This window comes from Sarcophilus harrisii, chromosome 3, assembly GCF_902635505.1.
Source record: "Sarcophilus harrisii chromosome 3, mSarHar1.11, whole genome shotgun sequence".
Taxonomy (NCBI): Eukaryota; Metazoa; Chordata; class Mammalia; order Dasyuromorphia; family Dasyuridae; genus Sarcophilus; species Sarcophilus harrisii.
In genome coordinates this window covers 564463390-564484211 of record NC_045428.1, presented here as the reverse complement: position 1 = coordinate 564484211, position 20822 = coordinate 564463390, and the positions used below count along the sequence as shown (strand labels likewise).

At 41.6% G+C, this 20822-nt stretch overlaps 1 protein-coding gene across 1 annotated transcript in view; it reads right to left on the bottom strand.

Moving 5' to 3' along the window:
• UBR4 (ubiquitin protein ligase E3 component n-recognin 4) overlaps positions 1 to 20822 on the bottom strand; it is a 142734-nt gene that overhangs the window by 19731 nt on the left and 102181 nt on the right. The window contains exons 86-101 of the mRNA XM_031961544.1: positions 20109 to 20266; positions 19102 to 19211; positions 18675 to 18816; positions 17832 to 17913; positions 17434 to 17607; positions 16765 to 16886; positions 14209 to 14406; positions 13569 to 13649; positions 11076 to 11163; positions 9473 to 9600; positions 6962 to 7069; positions 5890 to 6009; positions 4911 to 5101; positions 4417 to 4590; positions 3732 to 3831; positions 859 to 1077 (exon numbers count right to left, since the gene is read on the bottom strand). Coding sequence (XP_031817404.1) covers positions 859 to 1077; positions 3732 to 3831; positions 4417 to 4590; positions 4911 to 5101; positions 5890 to 6009; positions 6962 to 7069; positions 9473 to 9600; positions 11076 to 11163; positions 13569 to 13649; positions 14209 to 14406; positions 16765 to 16886; positions 17434 to 17607; positions 17832 to 17913; positions 18675 to 18816; positions 19102 to 19211; positions 20109 to 20266 — 2195 coding nt within the window. The remainder of the gene's footprint in view (positions 1 to 858; positions 1078 to 3731; positions 3832 to 4416; positions 4591 to 4910; positions 5102 to 5889; positions 6010 to 6961; positions 7070 to 9472; positions 9601 to 11075; positions 11164 to 13568; positions 13650 to 14208; positions 14407 to 16764; positions 16887 to 17433; positions 17608 to 17831; positions 17914 to 18674; positions 18817 to 19101; positions 19212 to 20108; positions 20267 to 20822) is intronic.

Here is a 20822-nt window from a genome sequence, read left to right as displayed (position 1 = left end):
CTCCAACACTGGTTTGTTGGATCAAATGAGCTAATGTGTGTGAAGGGCTTTGCCAATCTTAAAGAGTTAGAGATAAGAGCAGGGAACAGAAACTGAGAAACACGCAGTGAGAAAACCTTCCCCCACCCTTTCTCCTCCTTGCCCAAACCCAGAGAAAGGAGGAAGGATCTATCCTGGTCTCAGAGGACACAGCCTGCCTGCTCCATTAGCAGCATGATGAACACAGAAAGGGACCTATGGGAAAAAACCTAGATCTGGGTTTCAGAGATCTGGACTATTTTGAAGTAAACCCTAGAAAATCCCACAGCAATGTTCCAAGAGGCTGTGGAGCACAGGGCAGAGAAAACTCATCAGCTCTGGGACTTTGGACAATTCTTCAGTTTCCTCATCTCCAAAACAGAGGAAGCAACATACCATCCACTTTCCAGGGCTACTATGAGGAAAAAGCTTGATTGACCCAAGGCCTGGGAAGGGCATGTCTAGCAAGGCAGCAGCCCCCAAACACTGACTTTAGACCCAGAGCCCCGAGTTTGGCTACAGCATTTCTGACCTTCAGATTCCTCATCTACTTTTCTCAGAGCTATCACATAAGCATGACAATGATGGGAACAGACACTTAAATTTGTTTAAGGTTTTAAAAACATACTCTATTCTCTTCCTGTACCCTTGAGGTACAGACAGGATGATCATCTAGTTTTTCAGAAGCAGACACCATGGTTGCCCAGCTTGTAGCCATACAACCAGTAAGTGTGCAAGGCAGGCCCTGAGGTGAGAGCTCCTGGCACAAGTGCATGCTACATAATCAGAATGGGTTGTGCTGAGGGAGAGGAAGGACTGGGGAAGGCGCAGTGGCATTACCGTCATGCCCAGGGTACCCAAGGCCTTCTGCCTCATGGCCATGGCCATACGTTTCTTCTCTGCCCGTGTCTCCTTTCGAGCTGCATCAATCTTCTTGTTCACCTCGGGGTGTTCTCGAAGTGCCTCCAACAAGTTCTCTGCCAGGGTGCCAATCCCCTCATCACTTGACACCTGCTCCAGTTTGTGCAGGTTTGTGATGGAGTCTGTACCAATGAGCACCTGCCACAAGGTCAGAGTGAGACATCCTTCTGATTACAACAAGAAGACACTTTTTACACAAACTCCCAAAGTTAACACACCCAGTCCTGTGACTGAATTCTAGGTTAAAAACAACAGAACTGAATTCCTGTCCTGGTGCTGCCCCCTGCTACCTCTGGAACCTTGGAAAGCTCCCTTTCCTTCATGGACCCCAGAAGCTTCCACTGCAAAATGAGGAAACTGGACTAGATCATCTCTTAGGTCTCACCATGGCCCTGAACCCTATGGTCAGTAGCAGATCCTTTGGCTCTCTCTTTAAGGCACAGAGAGGAGTAACCACAAAAGACTGACAAGCCAGAAAACAGGACAGCTGGGGGGAAATGAAAGGCATTTGGGATAATATATGCTTAAGAAGAAAAAGCTGCTCTCACTTTGTGAAAAAAATTTCCCAATCACTAATAAATACAGAAGTACAAATGAAAATAAATGTGAGGTTCTACCACACACCCATCAGATCAGTGAAACTGACAAAAAGGAAAATAACAGATGTCACAGAACATGCGGGGAAATTGGCAGATGATTGCACTCTTGGTAGAAATGTGACTTAGTAGAACCATTTTGGAAAATAATTTGGAAAGAGGCTCCAAAAGTTACTATACTATACATAGGCTTATATCCCAAAGAGAACAAAGAAAGAGGAAAAGGACTATGTGTACAAAAAATTTTTTTAACAGTTCTTTATGTAGTGGCAAAAAACTGGAAACTAAATGGGTACCTATCAACTGAGGAATGGCTGGATAAACCATGATATTTGGATATATGGATGGAATGGAATAGAATGGAATATTACTGCATCATAAGAAATAACAAACTAAGGAGAGAGAAAGCAAACCCAGGAGTACAATTCATACAATAACATTATGAAGACAATGATTCTGAAAGAAGGAGAAACTTTGAGCAAAATAACAACCAATCATGATCCCAAAGAAATGATGCTGAAGAATGCCACCTCTAACTCTTGACAAAAAGGAAATGGACTAAATGTGCATGTTTTTTAACATAATCAATGTGGGAATTTGTTTTGTATGATTATACATATTTGTGATAAGGGTTTTTTTCCTTCCTCCCTCCTCCCCACATTTCTCAATTTATGTGGGGAGCAGGGAAGATGGGAGAAAATGTTTTTGAAAAGAGAAGAAAGCTGAATAATTAGACTAAAAAGTGAATATATAAAACAGCATTTCCCATTGGGAATAGAGATGCTTTTTGGTTTGAAATATTTTGATAGAACTTCACAGTGAGTATCTTAGGAGACTAGAAAGATATAACACTTTCAGGACAAAAGAATATGTGTGGGGAAGGAACAGGAAGAAATTTCTGAAACAAAGACTATATTATGTCTACATTCATAACAAAATCCCACATTTGGAATTTTTAATACTTTAGGGGGAAAATTACTATTAGCAATGGCATTTTATCATAAAAGTCCTATTCAAAGCATTAATTAATTCATCAAAAAGCATTTATTAAGAGCTTATCATGCTCCAGGCATTATATTAGGTGCTGAGATCAGGTTGGTAAATATGGCTGGAAAGGCTTAAATAAATTAACAGCACCTTGTAGTAGCTTGTACTTCAGACTAGGAATCAGCAGTCTTTACTTCTAACCTCAACTGAGCCACCATGTTTTCCTTGAGTAAGATACTTAAGTTGAGCTATCTTGATTTTCTCATTTACAAAAAAGGGATTTTAAACATCATCAAAATGCATAAGGATAAATGAATTGATCTTTGTGAAAATGCTTGGAACTCTTTGAAGGTGAAATGCTTGATAAATCAAAGTTAATAATATAATTCTCTTCACTTAAGATGAACAAAAGGAAATGGGCTTAAACTACAACTACAGTGATCTGGGTTACACATAATGAAGAATTCTGTCACTATAAGCAATTCACTAAGCTGCTTACCAGAATGGGTTACCAAGACAGGGTGTGGAACTATTTTCACCAAAGAACCCTGTTCTACAGATCCAGACCTGGACTAGTTTAGTTATAGACCTATCTGGAGGCAGAGGGATGGACCAATTACTTCTAAAATCAGCCATCTGCCTGAGGTTAGTCATAATGTGTGCTGAACTATGGACAGCTGGAAAATTGTTGCAGCAAAAGGATTAATATGCCAGGCAGCAGAAAAGGAAGGGGCTTCACTGTGAACAAAGCTTTCAGACTGCCCAAGAAAACAAAATTGACCAGGCTCAAGAACACTGCCACCAGTTGGTCTCATGCTCAGGTACTGTAGAAAGAAGTGATGGTAACTCATTGGTTTTGTCAATGTCACTTGGAGAGACCAATTAATATCAACTTATCTCATTTTTAAGATTATCAAGGTCTCCAGGGACAGGATTGCCTAAAGAACTCAAAGAACTTTGTCAACAGTATCTTGGGGTTCCTTGGAAAGAGGAAAACTCTGGCTGACCTCTCAGTTCCTTTCTGACTAGAAAATTTTATATTCCTTCTCACCATAATTACATACAAATCACAACAAATTATATCTTGAAACCTGAGGAAAGCAAAAGGCTCACTCCACATCCCTCAGATATCCAGCTGCAGAACTGAGAAGACAACTCCTGGGCTCCTTCCCTTTCTGATATAAAGTGCAGAGAGCACTGGCTCCTCACCTGGGTGGAAGGGTGCTGAATGGCTAACCCACGAAGAAGCCTTAAGATGAAGGGGAGGGCTGGGCGAGATAAAAATTTCTTCCAAATATCAGCATCCAAACTGTAAGACAAAAAGAGGTTCTCAGAACAGCAGTTCAGGAAAAAAAACACCACCACCACCACCACTAATGAATCTCCCAGATTCAGCAGGAATGTGCCCTGGACTCTGAAGTGGGTTCTGCCCATCAATGCCCAGTTGAACATGGCTGCCAGAGAATGCCTGCCCTGAGAAACCATATGATCACTGTCCTGTCAGGCTAAGGAGGCCATGTCTACACAGAAACTCCCATGAGGTAACATAGGTAAAGTACTCTGCAAACCCTAAAGCACAACATCAGTGTCACAGATCATAACTTCTGCTATTATTCTCTCCTCTCCCCAAAGAACTCTGGCAGCTTTAACTCAACTGGGATCACTTCCAGAGGCCAGAGCTCACAGACCTTTTCTTTAAGACGAGTACAGCATTTTCTGCAGAGGTGGGGAACTATGGGGTGGCTGTGCTGAAATGCTTCTTTATTTCTTATTCTGTTATAAGGAATGACTTACTGGGAGAGGGACAGGGATGGCATGTCAGAAAAGAAACATATGAACAAAAGACATCAATAGATGGAGGAAAGGAAGCTATGGTCCAAAAGGTGACCCTTACTTCTTGGCACTAGGGATGTGTTTCTTCATATAGTCCAGTGCATTCTGTGTGATTCCCTTCTGAAGGATCAGATCTTTCAGCTGGTGTCCATTGCTGTTGTTTTTAATGCCAGCAGCTATTTTGCAAAAACAGTCTAGGAAGACTTTATCATCCCCAGTGTGATCCTCATCATACCTAAGAGAGAAAATGAAAGTAGCAGGAATTAAATATTTGCTAAGGGTCTGAAACCTCAGAATCACCCAGAGCTAAAGCACAAAGAATTCACGTAACCCAACAGTGTCATTATACTGAAAAGGAAAGTAGAGCTAGGCAAGAGAAGAGGCTCATAGAGGGTCCCTGAGGGTCAGCTGCCAAGCCAGGTCTTCTAACTTATGGAGGAAGAACCTAGCAGGTAAACCCCCAGCTACACAGTGGGTGCATTGCCCTCCTTGGACAGCTGCTTCAATGATTCTGGGCAGAATCTTCTTCTGTTATACAAACTCAGAATGGCATACTTGTCAAAATTGCAGTATGGTTTGAATCGGTCCACCAGGATCTGCATTTTCTCCATCTCTCCAAAAGACAAATATGGGATAATTCGTAACAAGCCCTGAAGGACACTGGGATTGGAGCGCACAAAAGTGCTATTGATCTGATCCAGCAACATCACCAGCTGATCCTTGTCACCTGTCAGGAGAAGGTTGCCCTGAAACAATAACCAAGAGGGGGTAGAAAAGAGAGGCCCTGTCAATGAGGCAGGAAAGATATTTAAACCCACTTTTTTTCCAGGCAACCAGACTTCGCCTAGTCCCACTAGAGCTTGACTGGACCCCCAAAGTAGTAACCTTAACATCCCATTTCAGTAAAAATTTCCTAGAGGAGGCCCATGGATTAAAGGATTCAAACTCTCAGAGCTGGAAGGGTTTCATCTATATTGGGATAGAAATTCTCCTAGCCTTTAAAGACTTCTTGTAACAAGGAGCTCGGAACCCAAGCATGGTCCACACCTAGATAAAAGAACAGTGGGATCAACCTTTGCAGCACTTCGAAATTTTCCAATATTTTCAAAGGTCTGGATACACCACTCTAACCTGAGCCAAGGGAATCCCTGAGGATTAACTGTGGGACAAAGCCACAAAACTTCAGGGAGATAGAGAAGCCTAGTGGCTCCTGAGCAAAGTGAAAATATTAGCAGTTTGGGTTTCCCTAAAACCAAGGGATTCAGAGCTGACCTGAACCAGTTCAACTCTTTACAGTAAAGCAATGGTGTTAAGCTCAAATAGAGCCCTGTGGGCAATATAATTGACTTTGAAAACCACACATCATTACCAATGTTGTATTTCTATTTATTTTGTTAAACATTTTTCAATTACACTTTCTTCTGGTTCCGACAGTACTTCCTATAACGTTGTCCTTCAGAGTCACTACCAAGTAAAACACCTTAAGTGTTCAAATAACACTTGTGAGCTGACTGGGCCCTCCCCCAGCCCTCACCTTGTCCTCACTCAGGGGCTCGGCATTCGACTCATCCAGAATGATCTCCATGATACTGAGCACCTGCTCCGCCACAGCCGCCCCTCCACTGTCTTTGCTTTCCTGCTCAGCCACCAGGGCCTAGGGAAGGAAGATTCCATTGTTTGGAGGATAAAACCAAAGGCCCTTTACCCCACCATGCTAACAAAACCAACTTCTCCTTGCTGCTCTTCAGTAAACCCATTCACAGAGTCTCAGAGTTGGATGGGATCATAAAGGTCATCTAATACAAATGGTACCAAAATGAAAATTCCCTTCATAACACCCTTGACAAATGGCTAGTCTCTGCCTAAAGCCTTCTAATGAGAAGGACTCCACTACCTCCCTGAGGCAGCCCATTCCATGTTTGGACAGCTCTAATTGTTAGGACAGCTCTAATCTTATATTGAGCCTAAATATGCCTCTCTGCAACTTTCAATCTAGTTCTGCCCTTTGGGGCCAAGTGGAACAAATCTAATCCCTCATCCATACAACACTCCTTCAAATATTTGAAAACAGCTACCATTCCTCTTCTCTGCTAAATGTTCTCTTCCTCAGGTCGCCTTCACAGAGTTCTAATGCACAGGATGGAATGAGGAGGAGGAAGAAATAAAGTAGGACTGCGGAAAGTGATTATACTCCCAGACCTTTTCTTAAATATTATGAAAGAAAACAAAACCACATGTGATTATGTTTCTATAAGTTAAAAGCTGGATTTAGGCTACATAGCTGGCTATCCTCTCATCTTGTCTTTGTGAGATTTCAGGAAGAGGAAGTATAATGTGGCACTTGGTACCAATGGGAGGAGAAAATCTTGTTTCTTCAATCTGAAGAGATAAAACAAAAGAGCTGGAAGAGAGATTGCATTCATTCTAGAAGGTTGTTTCAGACATGAGTGAATGCCCGAGTCACAAAGTTAACCTAACAAATCAATTTAGACTGCTTCTTGCCAATATCCCCAGAGAGCTGAAGAACTAGTGCATAGGGAAGTCCAACATCTCTCTCTCCCCTGCCCAAGGCTTTATGTGTGTAATTCCCAGTCCAATCTCTTTACCAAGTTAAGAGTCCCCAGCATGACATTCAAAGTGTTCATCTCAAGTTTGACCAGCTGTTGCCGATTCACTTTCACCTTCACACAGTAACTGAACAGTTTGAGCAGTACCTGCCAAGAAAAACCAGGTAAAATCTATAACACCTGAAAATGAAGAGGGGCTAGGAAATCATGAGTAGTTAAGCTGCGTGAGGCTGAACTGGTCTTAGAAAAAAGTAGTGGCATGTCATGCTCTAAATAACTATAAAATCCATCCATGGAGTCAATTTACCAAAGCCCATTCAATCTCCATAAAAATACGGTTACAAAATGTTTCTTAAAGAAATATAAAACAACAATAAAGGGAGTTAATTCAATGCTCATGGATGGGTTTTGCCAATATAATAAAAACACAATTCTAAAAAAACTAACAAATTTAGTGATGTCCTAATCACACTACTAAGGAGACATTTTACAAAGCTAGGAGAAATAATCAAATTCATTTGGAGGAACAAAAGATCTACAAAAATAAGAAAATGCAAAAAAAGAAAAAAAAGGTAGAAAAAAGGGAAAATTTCAAACTGTATCATAAAGTAGCAATCACCAGCTTTATTTTTTCTAAAAAAAAAAAATAAACAGGTCAATGCTAAATATTAGACAAAGAAAAACAAAAATAACAACTCAATAATCTTGTTCAATTAAAAAATAAAATTAGCTAGGAAAAAATTTCCTATTTGATAAGAAATGATGAAAAAACTAGAAAGCAATACACTAGAAATTAGATTTAGACCAACATCTTATATCAGATACCGTAATAAATTAAAATACTCAATCTTTATATTAAAGAGCATAACATTAAAAAGTTATTTAAATATACTAATTTAATGTTACAACATATAATAACATAATTACAATAGTTCATAACTATATAACATTATAAATTAAGTTGATATATTAAGACACATTAAAATTTTTTATAATTATTTTCTAGAAATAAAAGTTTATTGTCTCATTCCTTTCAAAGTGGGAGATGCTTCAAAAAATGAACTGGTGGATCAGCTAGATGGCATAGTGGATAGAGTGTTGGTCCTAAAATCAAAAGTACCCAAGTTCAAATATAATCTCAGATACTTAAAACATCCTAACTGTGTGACCCTGGGCAAGTCACTTAACCCCAGCTGCCTCAAAAACAAACAAACAAACAAACAAACAAACAAACAAAAAAAAAACACCCTGGCCTTTATAAATGTATAGATCAGAGACTGACAAGACAGGACAGTCCATAGCAAAGACGGTCAGTCTTGATGTCCTGATTACAATTGGGCTGAATTAAAAAAAAAAAAAAAAGTTTTATTATTGCCTTTCAAGAAGACATGGCATTTATTACAATTCTAAATTGCATACATGCGAATGTAGTCATCAAGTTTATTGGAATAATAGAGGTTTAGGGGAAAGAAAAGATTGTAGATTTATAAAAATTATTTTTAAAATATTAAAGATGCTTTAATTTTAATTTCTAAAAAATCAGAAGGGGAAAAAAAGTACTTATCTTTCATAGCTTTGGCTATGAATTCTTAACCAAATAAAAGGGAGAGGGTATCATAGCTCCAAAGTTGAATCAAAGTGGCCATATATACTTATTTCCCTCTGTACCAAGGTATTCTCTACAAGGAAGGTGGGGGGAATAGGGGAGAGGGAGGAGAGAATTGGTATGGGGCTAAGGAGCAGGGAGGCACATGGAAGAGGAGCTGGGAAATCAAGCCAGGTTATACCTCTGCTCAATGGCTGGCTTCTCTATGGGTCAGGGTCATGCCTTCTATTCTAGCAGTAGCTAATTGAAAAGGAACCTAACCATTAATAAACAGACCCCTCAAGTGTGGTTACTTTGAAAAATGCCTCTATCAATTTCAACAGGGGCATGTGTAAATGATGATAAAACTCATAATCTGTGGTTCCTAAATTACAGAGAGAGAAGTAAAGGGACCCAGAGTCTTTGGCAATTATCATGTGACCTAAAGCAAACTTCTGTATTTTGCCCAATTTTGTTATATGTTACTTGTTCTCCTATCTCTGGATGGTTCAAATGATGGAGAAAATGTTTGTGAGGGCCCTTGTACATCTTCAAAATCCAATAAAACAAATGCTAATGGAATTATTGGATAAATGCTTTAACTATAATCCTAGAGGAGAAAAGCAAAAAGGTTCTATTACAACAGTAAAAACCAGTTTAGGAATAATTAGCTGGAAAAAACCCAAATCAAGCAAACAACAACAAAAACAAGTAAATAACTGTTCCACAGCAATGACCATGAGAGGGGCATTGAGTTGGTTCCTTAGTAATAATTCATAATTTCCCTTATGCTCAAAGATATGGGTGAAACAAGGCAGAAGTTGTTTGGGGAAACTGCAAGACTCCAAAGTCTTCTCAATGAGTTCTCCTTAGCAGAGAGGGACTAGTGAAATTATGCTGCCCTCTGGAGCTAAGCTCAATTACTGTCATGTGCCACTCGTGTCCACTCTCCTTCATCCACTCACCGTCAGAAGATGTCGGCCCTGTTTGAAATCCTTGATCCCAGCCAGTCTGTTGAGCATGCAATCCAAGCCCCCACACTGGGCCATCACACCTGCCATCTTATATACCTCTTCCTCATCTTCTTCTTCATCTAAAGAGAGGGGACCCAAGAAGTGATGAGGATGAGCAGGAAAGGAGACAGAGCTAAACTAGGCTTATAGGTACTTCCATTATCCACCTAATAAGCAGAGAATTACTCAAAGAGGGTCAAGAAAGAATATTATATTCCTCTGTTATGTTTCAGACACCCCGGCACCTTCTCCATAAGAAAAATTAAGGTCAGAGCTAATCAAAGTGAAGCTGTGTGACTCTGACCTATGCTTGTCCTCTGCTCAAAAACCTTTTTGTGCTCCCCACCGCACATAAAAGAAAAACTCACCTGGCACAGGAGGTGCTACCTGATTTTCAAAGATTCTATTTCCAACTCCTCTCCTTCATGCTCCTGACTAAAGTGGACAACTAGCTGTTTCCTAATTTCATTCCCTCCTCTCCTCCCACTCTGCATTGTATAGTCTGCCCTGATGCATTCTCTCCTTGTTACTGCAACCTGAAATTCTGCTCCTCATTCCAGGGTTATTCCAAGGTCTTTTTCCTCAAAACTTTCCCTAATTCTCTAGTTGAAAGTGAGCCCTCTCTAATCCTCCTCGAATTTCCTGGCAGCTTAATGGAACAGAAGATAGGGCACTGGGCCAGAAGTCAAGAAGACTCGAGTTCAAATCCTGCCTCAGACAGACACTAGCTGTATAATTCTGGGCAAGTCATTTAACATGTTTCCTTATCTATACCTTAAAAGATTGTGAGAATGAAATGAGATGATTATAAACTACAAAGCATAACTTAGGCACTTAATTAATATGTATTTCCTTCCTTCCTTGCATATTTTACCTGGCTCTCCTTTATCAGCCTTGATCACATTCTACAATGAATCATACTAATTTCTGTAGGGTGCATTTCTCTCCCCTCTCCTCAATCAAACTGAAAACTCCTTAAGAACAAGGACGTCATTTTTTCATCTTTGTATTACCATTGTCTAGTACAGCGCCGTGTATATAGTAAACTTTACTAAACTTTTACACCCTGAATTAATGAGAAAACAGTCATCATTTAGCACCTACTATGCACCAGGCACTGTTCTAAATACTGGGGATACAAAGAAAGACTACAGACAGTCCCCCTGCCCTCAAGGAGCCCCAGTCTATTGGGGGAGACCACAAGCAAAAAAATGGATACAAACAAGATAATCAGTGGAAAGAAGACAAAGTGTTAAGGACAAATAAGAAAGGCTTTCTCTCTCTATGAGCAAGCAAAAGTGAATGAGAGCTCAGTCCATGGCTGTGCCCATAAAAGCTCTTCAGTGGACTGTTTTCACCTCCTCGCTAATGATTCTGGGACAGACTGGTACTGGCTAAAATCACAATGCAAGTTTCTCCTGTGTTATAAAGTGACTCCTCCAAATTCTTGGAAAAATTTACCAAGGCAGAAGGGATGGACTGTCCACAACTGGAGACCCTGTTCTCTGGCTGCAAACCCCAGGTCACTTAACAGCATTTCCTGAGACCACGATACCTGTGGTGGAGTCCAAGGACTCAATGAATTCCTCGGTGGCATCACCCAACAAGCCCCGCATGCGATAGATGATCCTCATGGGTTCTCCCTGGGTAGAAAAAGTGGAAAAACTTTATTCACTTCCGTGACAAAATTCACTTAGACACTGCCCTCATTCTCAATGGTGAGTCCTGTTTAGTCTTAAGATGTCTATTCTAGGGGCTGGACAGCAGATCACATCTGCCTTGAGGAAAGCCCTTCCATTTTCTCATGACAATGAGTTAAGAGTCAGACACAGAATGCCACAATTCTCATTATCCTGACACCAGAGTCTGAATCACCACAGAATGTGAGCCCTTCTGGCATAGTACTGTCCCCTAGGCATTATAAATGTGGAGAAACAGTGACATACCCCACATGATAGTGCCCTGAGTTCTATCATTTTACAATATGTCATTAACATATTATGACCCAAACCAACACCAGATTGAAGAGACCAGATTCTCCCATTTTATATATATGCTGGATAATTAGTGATGAACCAAGTTACTGCCTAAGCATGAATGATATTAATTCCTTTGTGTATGCATAAATGTTAAAGAATAGTTCATTTAATTAAGTGAAAATCCATTCCGTAATTTCTTCATGGAACCAATGAATATTAGGTCCAGTGGAGAGAATGTTGGATTTGACCACCTAGGATCAAATCCCACCTCTGATACATTTTAGTAGTGTGGCCACAGGCAGATCATTTAACCTCTCTAAGCCTCAGTTTCTTCATCTGTAAAATGGAGAAAATAATAGCTATAGTACCTACCTAACAGAATTGTTGGGAGGCTCAAATGAGCGCACACACACACACACACACACACAGGTGTGGGTATATATGAATACATGTGTACAATATACACACATATGTATGATACAATCTGCAGGCTTTAAGGTTCTATGTAAATGGCAATTATCATTAATCTTTATGTATACACATACAAAATGTGTGTGTACATCCATATGCCTGCAGATAAATGGCATTTCTCAGTTTCCTCTCTTATGAAATACCACATCAATGATCAGCCCTCAGAGAGCAGTTGTTTTATGTAAGAAATGATCTAAAACTTCCCTTAAAATCCAACTCACCCATTCATTTCTTCCAGGGAGAGGACAAGCCCCTGAAGCAAAAGTAAGAACTACCCAAGGAAGAATATGAGAGGGGAGGCTAATTAGAAGAAAGAGCTTTTTAATTAAAGACAAGCCTTCCTAACTAATCACACACAGGAAAAGAAATTGCTATGTCCATCCGTTGCCTAAGGAGGGAGGAAGGGGCTCTAACCACAGTCTTACAACAAGCAAGGGTTTAACTCTTTAGTCTGTTTGAGCTCAAGCCACTCCTCTGCCCAGGTCTTACAATGAAGGGTCAAGATTCAAACTTTCAGAAAGTCACAGGACTTATTGAGGCAGCTTTGAGAATGAGGAACTGATAAAGAGGGAATCTGTGAGAAAGCACCAGAAAGCCTAATGTGGCCTGAAGAGTGCTTCACACTGACTCAAATACTCAAGCCCAAAGGAAAGCCTCAGGGAGGGCAGCTCAAAGGCCTGCTGTAGCTCAGCAATGAATGCTAGAATAAACCTAGAAAAATAGCACATGGGAACCCACCAAGAACCCAAGGAGACAAGAGGAACCAGAACAGTTCTGAGGCAGGTCTGGCCATGTTAGCATGGCTAACAAAAGCAAGGCACAGGAAAGCTGATCACATCCCACAGTTCTGATGTTTTCCATCTCAGTTAGACAGGCAAAACTGAGTACAAAGCCCATGACCATGCTTAGGGGAACAGGGATAGAAGGAGAAGTGGTGAAGATACTGTGAAAGAAGGAACAGAGAGGGACAGAGAAATACAAGAGGGAAAATGAGATCAAGGAAAGGGTTGGGAGAAAGAAAAAATGGAGAAGAGGAAGGAAGGACAGCATGGAGACAACACCATGCTGCTAAAAGCAAAGAACAGAATTAAAGAGTCTCCAAAGGAGATCCAGGGCATTGCTCTCCATCCCTCATACCAGAGCATAAAGTGCCTTTTTGGGGGGGTGTCTTGTAAATTGGGGGTGCCACTGCCTGACGCAGCACAGTGTTCTAGGGATTACGGATCAGTCACTGTCCCAGAAAATGCTAAGGATTAACTTCTGCAAAAGGTTTCAATCTGAAGAGGAGGGAGGCAGCAAAGTGGGCACGGTCACAGGGCTCACTGTCACAGCCAGTGCAGGCCAGCCTTCCAAATCCTCACGGCTGCCACGCTCAAGAAGGCTTGTCCCTCACGTCTCCAATAAAGTGCTCTAATCTCCTGAAGCTCTTATACCTCTACTAGTCTGCAGCTAATTTCCTCAAAAGTAGGACAAGATGACTGGTTTCCATCTCACCCACGCCAGCTGGAGAAGTGGAGCTCTGTTAAGTGCTGATGCAAGCTCCTTTGATCACACAGGTCCCTAGCAGCACAGTGCTGAGTAATAAAGCAAGAACACACCTCATTTGTGGGGCACCAGACCTTCTTATAAACCTCTGCTACAGGAAGATCCAAGCTGATAATTTTATTGTTCACCAGGAGCTGAAAGAAAAGTAAAGATGCCTGTTAGTCCTAATGATTTCCAAGGAAGGCACAAATAGATAAGATTCATCACACTAGAGATGAGACCTGAACAGGAAAGCAAATAGTTGTATCTGCTAAGGGCACAATGTTTTCACACTTCTGATCCTCAATTAACTTAGAGATAAGCATAAGTGGGATAAGGATTTCCTCACCAGCCCTTCCACCATTCTCCTTTTAAGCAATGTGATTACAGTCAGGCCATCAGAGACACCAAATCCATAACTAGGTACACTTCCATAGAGATTGGGAAGAACACTCAAAGAACTATTTCCCAATCACTAGTCTGGAAAAAAATTTCTCTTTGTATGTGAACCTTTCCCTTACTTTTTAAAAGCCATAAATTCTAAAACTGCCTCTTCTCTCTCCCAAACCAATTTGCTGTGCCTGGTCCACAGGTGAAGTCTGAAATACTTTGCCATTTGACAACAGAGTTTAGGTTGGGAATTACCAATATAAAGCACTTAGATGACTACAATGGCCATAAGTGGTAGCCCTGCCAAGACTCAAGTACACTTACCTCCATCCCACTATCATCTTCCAGGAGGGCCACTAGGTCACAGTCCTGGCAGATCTTGTTCTTGATGTCTCTCATGAGAGGCCCAATGCCTGGCTCATTGCTGCTGTAAGGATTACCAGGCATGCGACCCTGCAAGAAATCTTCCTGCTGGGGATCCTTCTCCAGAGTCACAAAGAATTCAGTTACTTCATTCTCTTCCTAAGACAAAGATAATAATGGACTCAGGAAAGGCTAGAAGTTGTCATATATAAGCGTTCTAGCAAACTGTCCTGGTGTCTGGATGGTCGGGACGGGGGGAAGGAGGGGGGAGAAGAGGAGAGGGAGGGAAGAGGGAGTGTCTAGCACAAGCAACTCCCTCACTGAACTGGTCAAGGGCTAGAACAGGTTTGGAGAAATAAACTCTTAGAGGTGGGATAAAGAGAACTGCCATTAAGTATTTGTAAAGAAATGACTAATGAGGCTTTAATAGCTGTAGATCTACACCTCAGGTGAAAGGGTCAATTAGAGTCAAAAGCAGAGGAGATCCAAGATACCTAAATGATATGAATGAGGCTATGACAGAAAGCTGGAGCAGATTCCCAGAGAATTCCCCACATTCTTTATGCACGGTCTAACAACCTTCCAGGCCAGAAGCCCCTAAATTTCAGAAGGCTGATCTATGTTAAATGTTAAAATCCTTCCTATGCCTAGGAGAACACACCTGACCCCTTCCTTCAGAGAACTACTGCAGATGCTAAAATAAGGTTTTTGACCAAAAGGAAGACCTTGGGCTTACAATGAGACCTCTGTTCCTTCCTCTATTTTCCCCATCTCCTGCCACCTCTTCATGCTATATCACCCCATCTCACAGCTGAACTTATAATAAACTGTCTAGACATCTTTCTTTCTTCCACTTCTCATTCATTTCTGTCTCTGGTAGTCTGGCTTCCAAGGCCACCACTCAACAAAAACAGTTCTCTTATAGGTCACCAATAGTGTCTTTACTGCTAAATCCAATGGCTTTCTCTCAGATCTTCCTCTTCCTGATTGCAGCATCTGACACCCTTCCTCCCCCTGACATTTCTCTCTGGACTCTCTCTCCATCTTCCTGCTGTGGATCATCTCTCATCTCATCCCCTGAGAGGGGCTAGGCTCTTTTCTCTTAACTTTCTACACTTTCTTTCTTCATGATCTCATTAAATTCCTTTAATTCAACTACCATCTCTCTGGAGATGACTCCCAAATTTACATAGCCAGTTCTCATCTGACTTGAAAGTTCCACATTTCCAAATGTCCATTAAAAATCTCCCCCTAAATGCCCTATATACTTTGATCTCAACACAAGCCCTTAACAGATCTCATTAAATTTTCTCTAAATCTTAATCTTTTCAGTTAATTACCCTAATTCAATTATGGTGACCACCATTCTTTCAGTAGCCTCAGTCCACATCCTTGATGTCATTCTCCCTCCCCCTTTTACCTCTCACTATTCCCCAATAACTAATTAGTTGCCACGTTGTGTCAATCCTACCTCCACCATCTCTCTCCTACCAATGCCCTCTGCTCCATTCACACAAGCACCCTGATTCAAGTATTCATCACCTTTCACCTAAAATATTACAAAAGCTTCCTAATTATTCTCTCTGTATCTAGTCTCTCCCTTCTTTAGTCCTCCCCATAGCTGCCAAACAGATGTTCTTAAAGGATTATTCTGACCATGCCATTCCCTTGCTTAAGCAGCTTCAAGAATTCCCCATCACTGTAGGGTCAAATACAAGCTGTTTTATTGCAACCTTTCAAGGGTATAAGTACATAAGAACCCTCTCCTTTTCACACTCCGTGCTTAGCCAAACTCAGCTGCCTGCCACTGCCCACAGTGTAACTTTATTTCCCCCGCCTTGTGCCTCTGCACAGGTTCCCCACCATATCTGGAGAGTTTTTCCCTCAACTCCAGCTCCAGTGAAGGCCCTGGCTCCTTCAGCCTCTGCACACAATGGCTGCTCCATATGGCCCTTCTGAAGCCCCTCAATTGTTAGTAAACTCCAATACCTATATGATTTTCTAAATTCTATGTTGGTTTTTTTTTTTCCCCTGTTTTTGTTTGTTTGTTTTTTAATCCCTAAAGCCTGGCACAGGACTTTTTCTGGGAAGTGTGCACTGAACTAACGAATCTAAGGCTGGGGAAAATGCAAACACAAGAGTGAAAAAGAAAAAGAAGAAACATGGAGACTCCTTCATATAGACAGTACTGCTTTCAGAACCTATGGGTAGTGTAATACTAGCAGATCAGGGCCTTTAAAAATTGACTAACATCTGTAATTAATACTTTTTTTTGGGGGGGGGGAGGGGACACGACAGAAAACTATGAAGTTTCACATTAGAAGCAAATTTGTTCACATTAAAATAGGAAAAGAATGGATTTATTGTCATTTTATGTCATTAGATCCTAGTTGATAGCTAACTGGAGATTCTTGGAAAGCCATAAGGTGCCCCTCACCCTCCTTGCTTGCAACCTTTTCTCCCCTGCTGCCAACATGCCATGCCCTGCAAGTCTCCAATGAGCCCCCTCTCACTTACAGGATAAATGATACTGCAGAGCCTCTCAAAGATGAAGACGGGCGTCCGGTAGTCATCCAGATTGTAACGCTTGGCTGTTTCAATGCACACTGCCATGAAGGCCTTTGTTTCTGATTCTGTGCCTGCCAGAATCAAAAGGACTAGTCAGTTTGGAAGGAGCTTCCCTCAAAGTCTTCCTGCAACATTCCAAGTCATCAAATCAAAAGGGACTGATCCAAGAAGTGGTCTAACTTGTTACCCACATCACGGGCAAAAGATTATCAGACTATATTTTACAGTGCCAAGGTCACACGAAGACAAGACTTTGGAATTATGGGCTTCAAACAGAAGGATCCATCTGATAAGGTCTTAAACCAGCTCAACTTAAGCACCCCAAGCTGACTGATGGAATGTGAGAAAAATCTAATCCTAGGCTTAAAAGTTTACAACTTCAAGAGCTGGTAGTGTCTTCAAAAAGGAATTCTTCCCCCCCCCCCCCCCCCCACCCCCCAACTAGGCTACGAGCACCATCATGTCTAACACACTTGACGTCCTTTTCTGGGCTAACTTCACAGAGTGCTCTAGACATACAAAGTCCCACTTTCGTTGTGAGCTAAGTCTGCCCATACCAACAAATGAGCCAACACAGGGGGTAGGGGGCTGAATCTCCAGGCCTCGGGGTAGCTCTACCTGTGGTCATGTCCTCCAGCATCTCCAGCAGCATATCCTGGGTCTCGTCAATCAGTTTGGTCCTCTGCACTACCAGCTTACGCAGACACAGGTAACCATTTAACACAGTGCCCACCAGGCGGCTTTTGAAGTGCCGCTTAATGGACTCCACTTCAACAAAGGAGGAAAGGAGACCTGTGGGGACATGAGAGAACCTGTGGGGACCCTGGCAGACAAACAAACTCAACATTTCAAAGTCATTATCAGAGATCTTAAACCTGGTCTTGTTGCAGAGGATAAGGTAAGGAACAGGAGGCCAACATCAGAACTTGGAGACTAAGGTACTATGGTTCCAAATACATGTTTCTATTTCAATAGAACAGCCTGCCCCATTAGAAGAGCTGGGCAGTTAGGTATACCTGTGAGGCTCTTGAGAGCATATCCCTGCTGTAAGTCAGTGCTCAGGGTAGCTTCCTCCAGGGCCAGCAAACGGGCTATTTCCTAGAAAGGACAATGGAATGGTCACTGTAACATCATGACAAACATCACCATCACCCCCCTTCCCTGAGATCTACTTACATCAAAACCTCTAACTCAGCTTTTACTGATTCAAGACGGCTAACCTTCATCTCACTAACCCTACAAGGTCCCTTCCAGAACCCAGTGACTGTTAATGGACCTTTGAAGCCAATGCTCTATCAAGAAGCTAACTGGTGATGTAAGGCCCTGAGATTCTCCCACTTTTTCTGAGAGAAAAGACAAAGCTCAGAACAAAACACAAAGTCCAGCTCAAGAGAGCTGAAGCACATCTGAAGCCCCTAGTAACGAAGGCCTGGGTGACAAGCATTGAAATGCTCATCACTTTAGTGAGAGGGCCTTTCCCTGCACAGAGCACAAAGTTTCATCACACTTATCTCACAGCCACGTGTGAGCCTCAGAAGTCTGCTTCAAGGATAGGAAGACCAGAACCCCATCCCCACCCCTTTCCCAACAAGACCAACAAAGCCAGGAATACAAGAACTCTAAATGGTCAGAAGAAGTCTTAATGCAGAAAACTATGTACCTTCTCCTCTAAGAGAAATGTCATCTCCTGAGCCTTGTGGGATACCTAGGGAATGTCAGTGTCATAGCTCAATAGATCTGGAAGAGATCTTAATATTATTTTACCTAACCCCTTGAATTTTATAGATGAAGAAACTGAGTCCCAAAGAGGCAGAATAACTCCTCTGAAAGTGAGAAGAATTAAAGGAGAGGTAAAATACCTTGGTGATGAGGTTGCCAACATAGGGCAGGACTCCCCGAGCAGCCAGGTAGACCTTCCAGTGAGCTGGTTTGATTAGCTTCTGGTAGAGTGCCAAGTATTCAGCTGCACACTCTCCAGCAATACTCAATTCATCCAGGTAACTAGTACAAGGACACAAAGAAATTCTAACTGAGTAACTGAAACCAGCCCAAACATCCAGGCAAAAATGGAGAATAAGCAGCTAACAGCCAAGTGCAATAGACTATTTGCACTAATGTTCTAAAGGACATACAAACCCAGCAACACCAGAAACACAAGACATGTACCTCTTCCCACCTGAGCCTCTACAGGAATTCCAGAGAAGCTCTGATGCCCTCCAAGGCAAAGAGGATGGAAAGCTAGAAAAGCATAGGTTCTCAGAGCCCCTGCCCAACCTTCCATGGTACCTGGTGAGGAGGTCAAGGACCTGTTGTTTACGACTGGGAATGGTTGCCAAAGCTTCCACGATGGTACAGGCTGCCTGACGGGCTGCTTGGGTTGCTGGAGTGAACAGCACCTGAAAAAGCACAAGACAGGCAGAACATCATTAACTGGATTTGGATGTAGTTCTCCTTATGCTGGACTCCAAGGTGTTTCACTATCCCCTGCTTTGCTCCATTCCAAGGAGAAATCCTTTGAGAAGGCTTCTTGGGGAAGGGTGAATTTGAAATTCATGTAGGAGTCTCAATATTCTAAGCAAAAAGGAAAGGAGACTTAAGAAAAGGAAAGAACTGTTCACAGTTGGATACCTGTCACTAAGATCTTTGTTAGTATGCAAGCCAATACATTAAGATACCCAAATTTTAATATAGATCATTTTAAAGGCAATTTCCATAAAAACCTCTTCTGGGCATCTTTGTTTTAGAAGAAACAATTAGGTTTCTGCTGAAATCTTCACTGAATGGAACTCACCTCACAGTGTGGGCTAGTTAGTTCTAATGTATTCACTGTATACTACTTTGAAATAAAAAAGAACTACTATGGAGGAACTGGGAAAGGAAGAGAAAAGAGAGGCATGCAGAAGGGAAAACAGGAGATTAGAGAGAAAGGAGCAAGAGGAAGAAAAAAAATGTGAGAATAAAGGGAAGACAGAGAAGAGAGGCAAGGGAGTGGAAAAGGAGGTAGGGGGTAGAAAGACAAAAGGTTGGAGGAAGGATAGAGGAAAAAAAGAGGAATGTCAACATTGGTAAGTGGGAGAGAGATGAAGGAAAGAGAGCTTCTGTTCTGCCTGGGCTGACCACCATCTAGTTAACAACACTTAGTCCTACTGGATCCTGATCTGAAAGGCACAGACCGACAACACACAGGAGGAGCAGAGAATATCTAAAAAGTCTAAGAAGGACTTGGTTCCTCTGGGCATCATTATGAGGGTTCTGGTTAAGTGGTATCATCTCAGGAAAGACGCTTCCCTCACCTGTCGAAGCCAATTGTTGTGACCCAACTTAAGATCTAAGGGGGAGGTCCTCTTTCCCCGACGGCTCATGTACTGTTTCCACCTCCACACATACTTCTCTGTCAAGTAGAGTTGCCGGAGCTCTAACCTAGTGGAGGATTTCCCATTGGAATCCATACCTAGAATGTGGAAGAAAGAATAAGAAAAACAAAGCAGTTTAAATAAAAAAGGTGGAAATACGCCAACTCTGGGCCTATCAGTTTTGTAGGTGAAATCTTCCTCATTAGACTGTGAGTTCCTTGAAGGTAGGCACTGTTTTTAACCTTTCTTTGTGCCCCTAGCACAGAATACAGTACCAGGCACATAATAAGTACTTAATAAGTATTTGCTGACTGAATGGTTAAATGCATTCTAAATATTAAATCATCATACAAATATAAATTGCCATCATTTGGGTTTGTCATAGTTGCCAGTTTTTTTTTTCCTTTTTAAAATCTTAGTATTTTTAATATGAATTTATCAATAAAATACCAATAATTCAATATACAAAAAAGAGACTGGATAAGAAATTGTGACTCTATTACATAGTTTGTTTTTCAAAATCATATGTTGTATATTAAATCGCTTGCCGTCTAGAGAAGGGGATGGGAGAAGGAAGGGAAGCACAAGATTTTGTAAGGGTGAATGCTGAAAATTATCCATGTATGTATTTTGAAAATAAAAAAGCATTTTTAA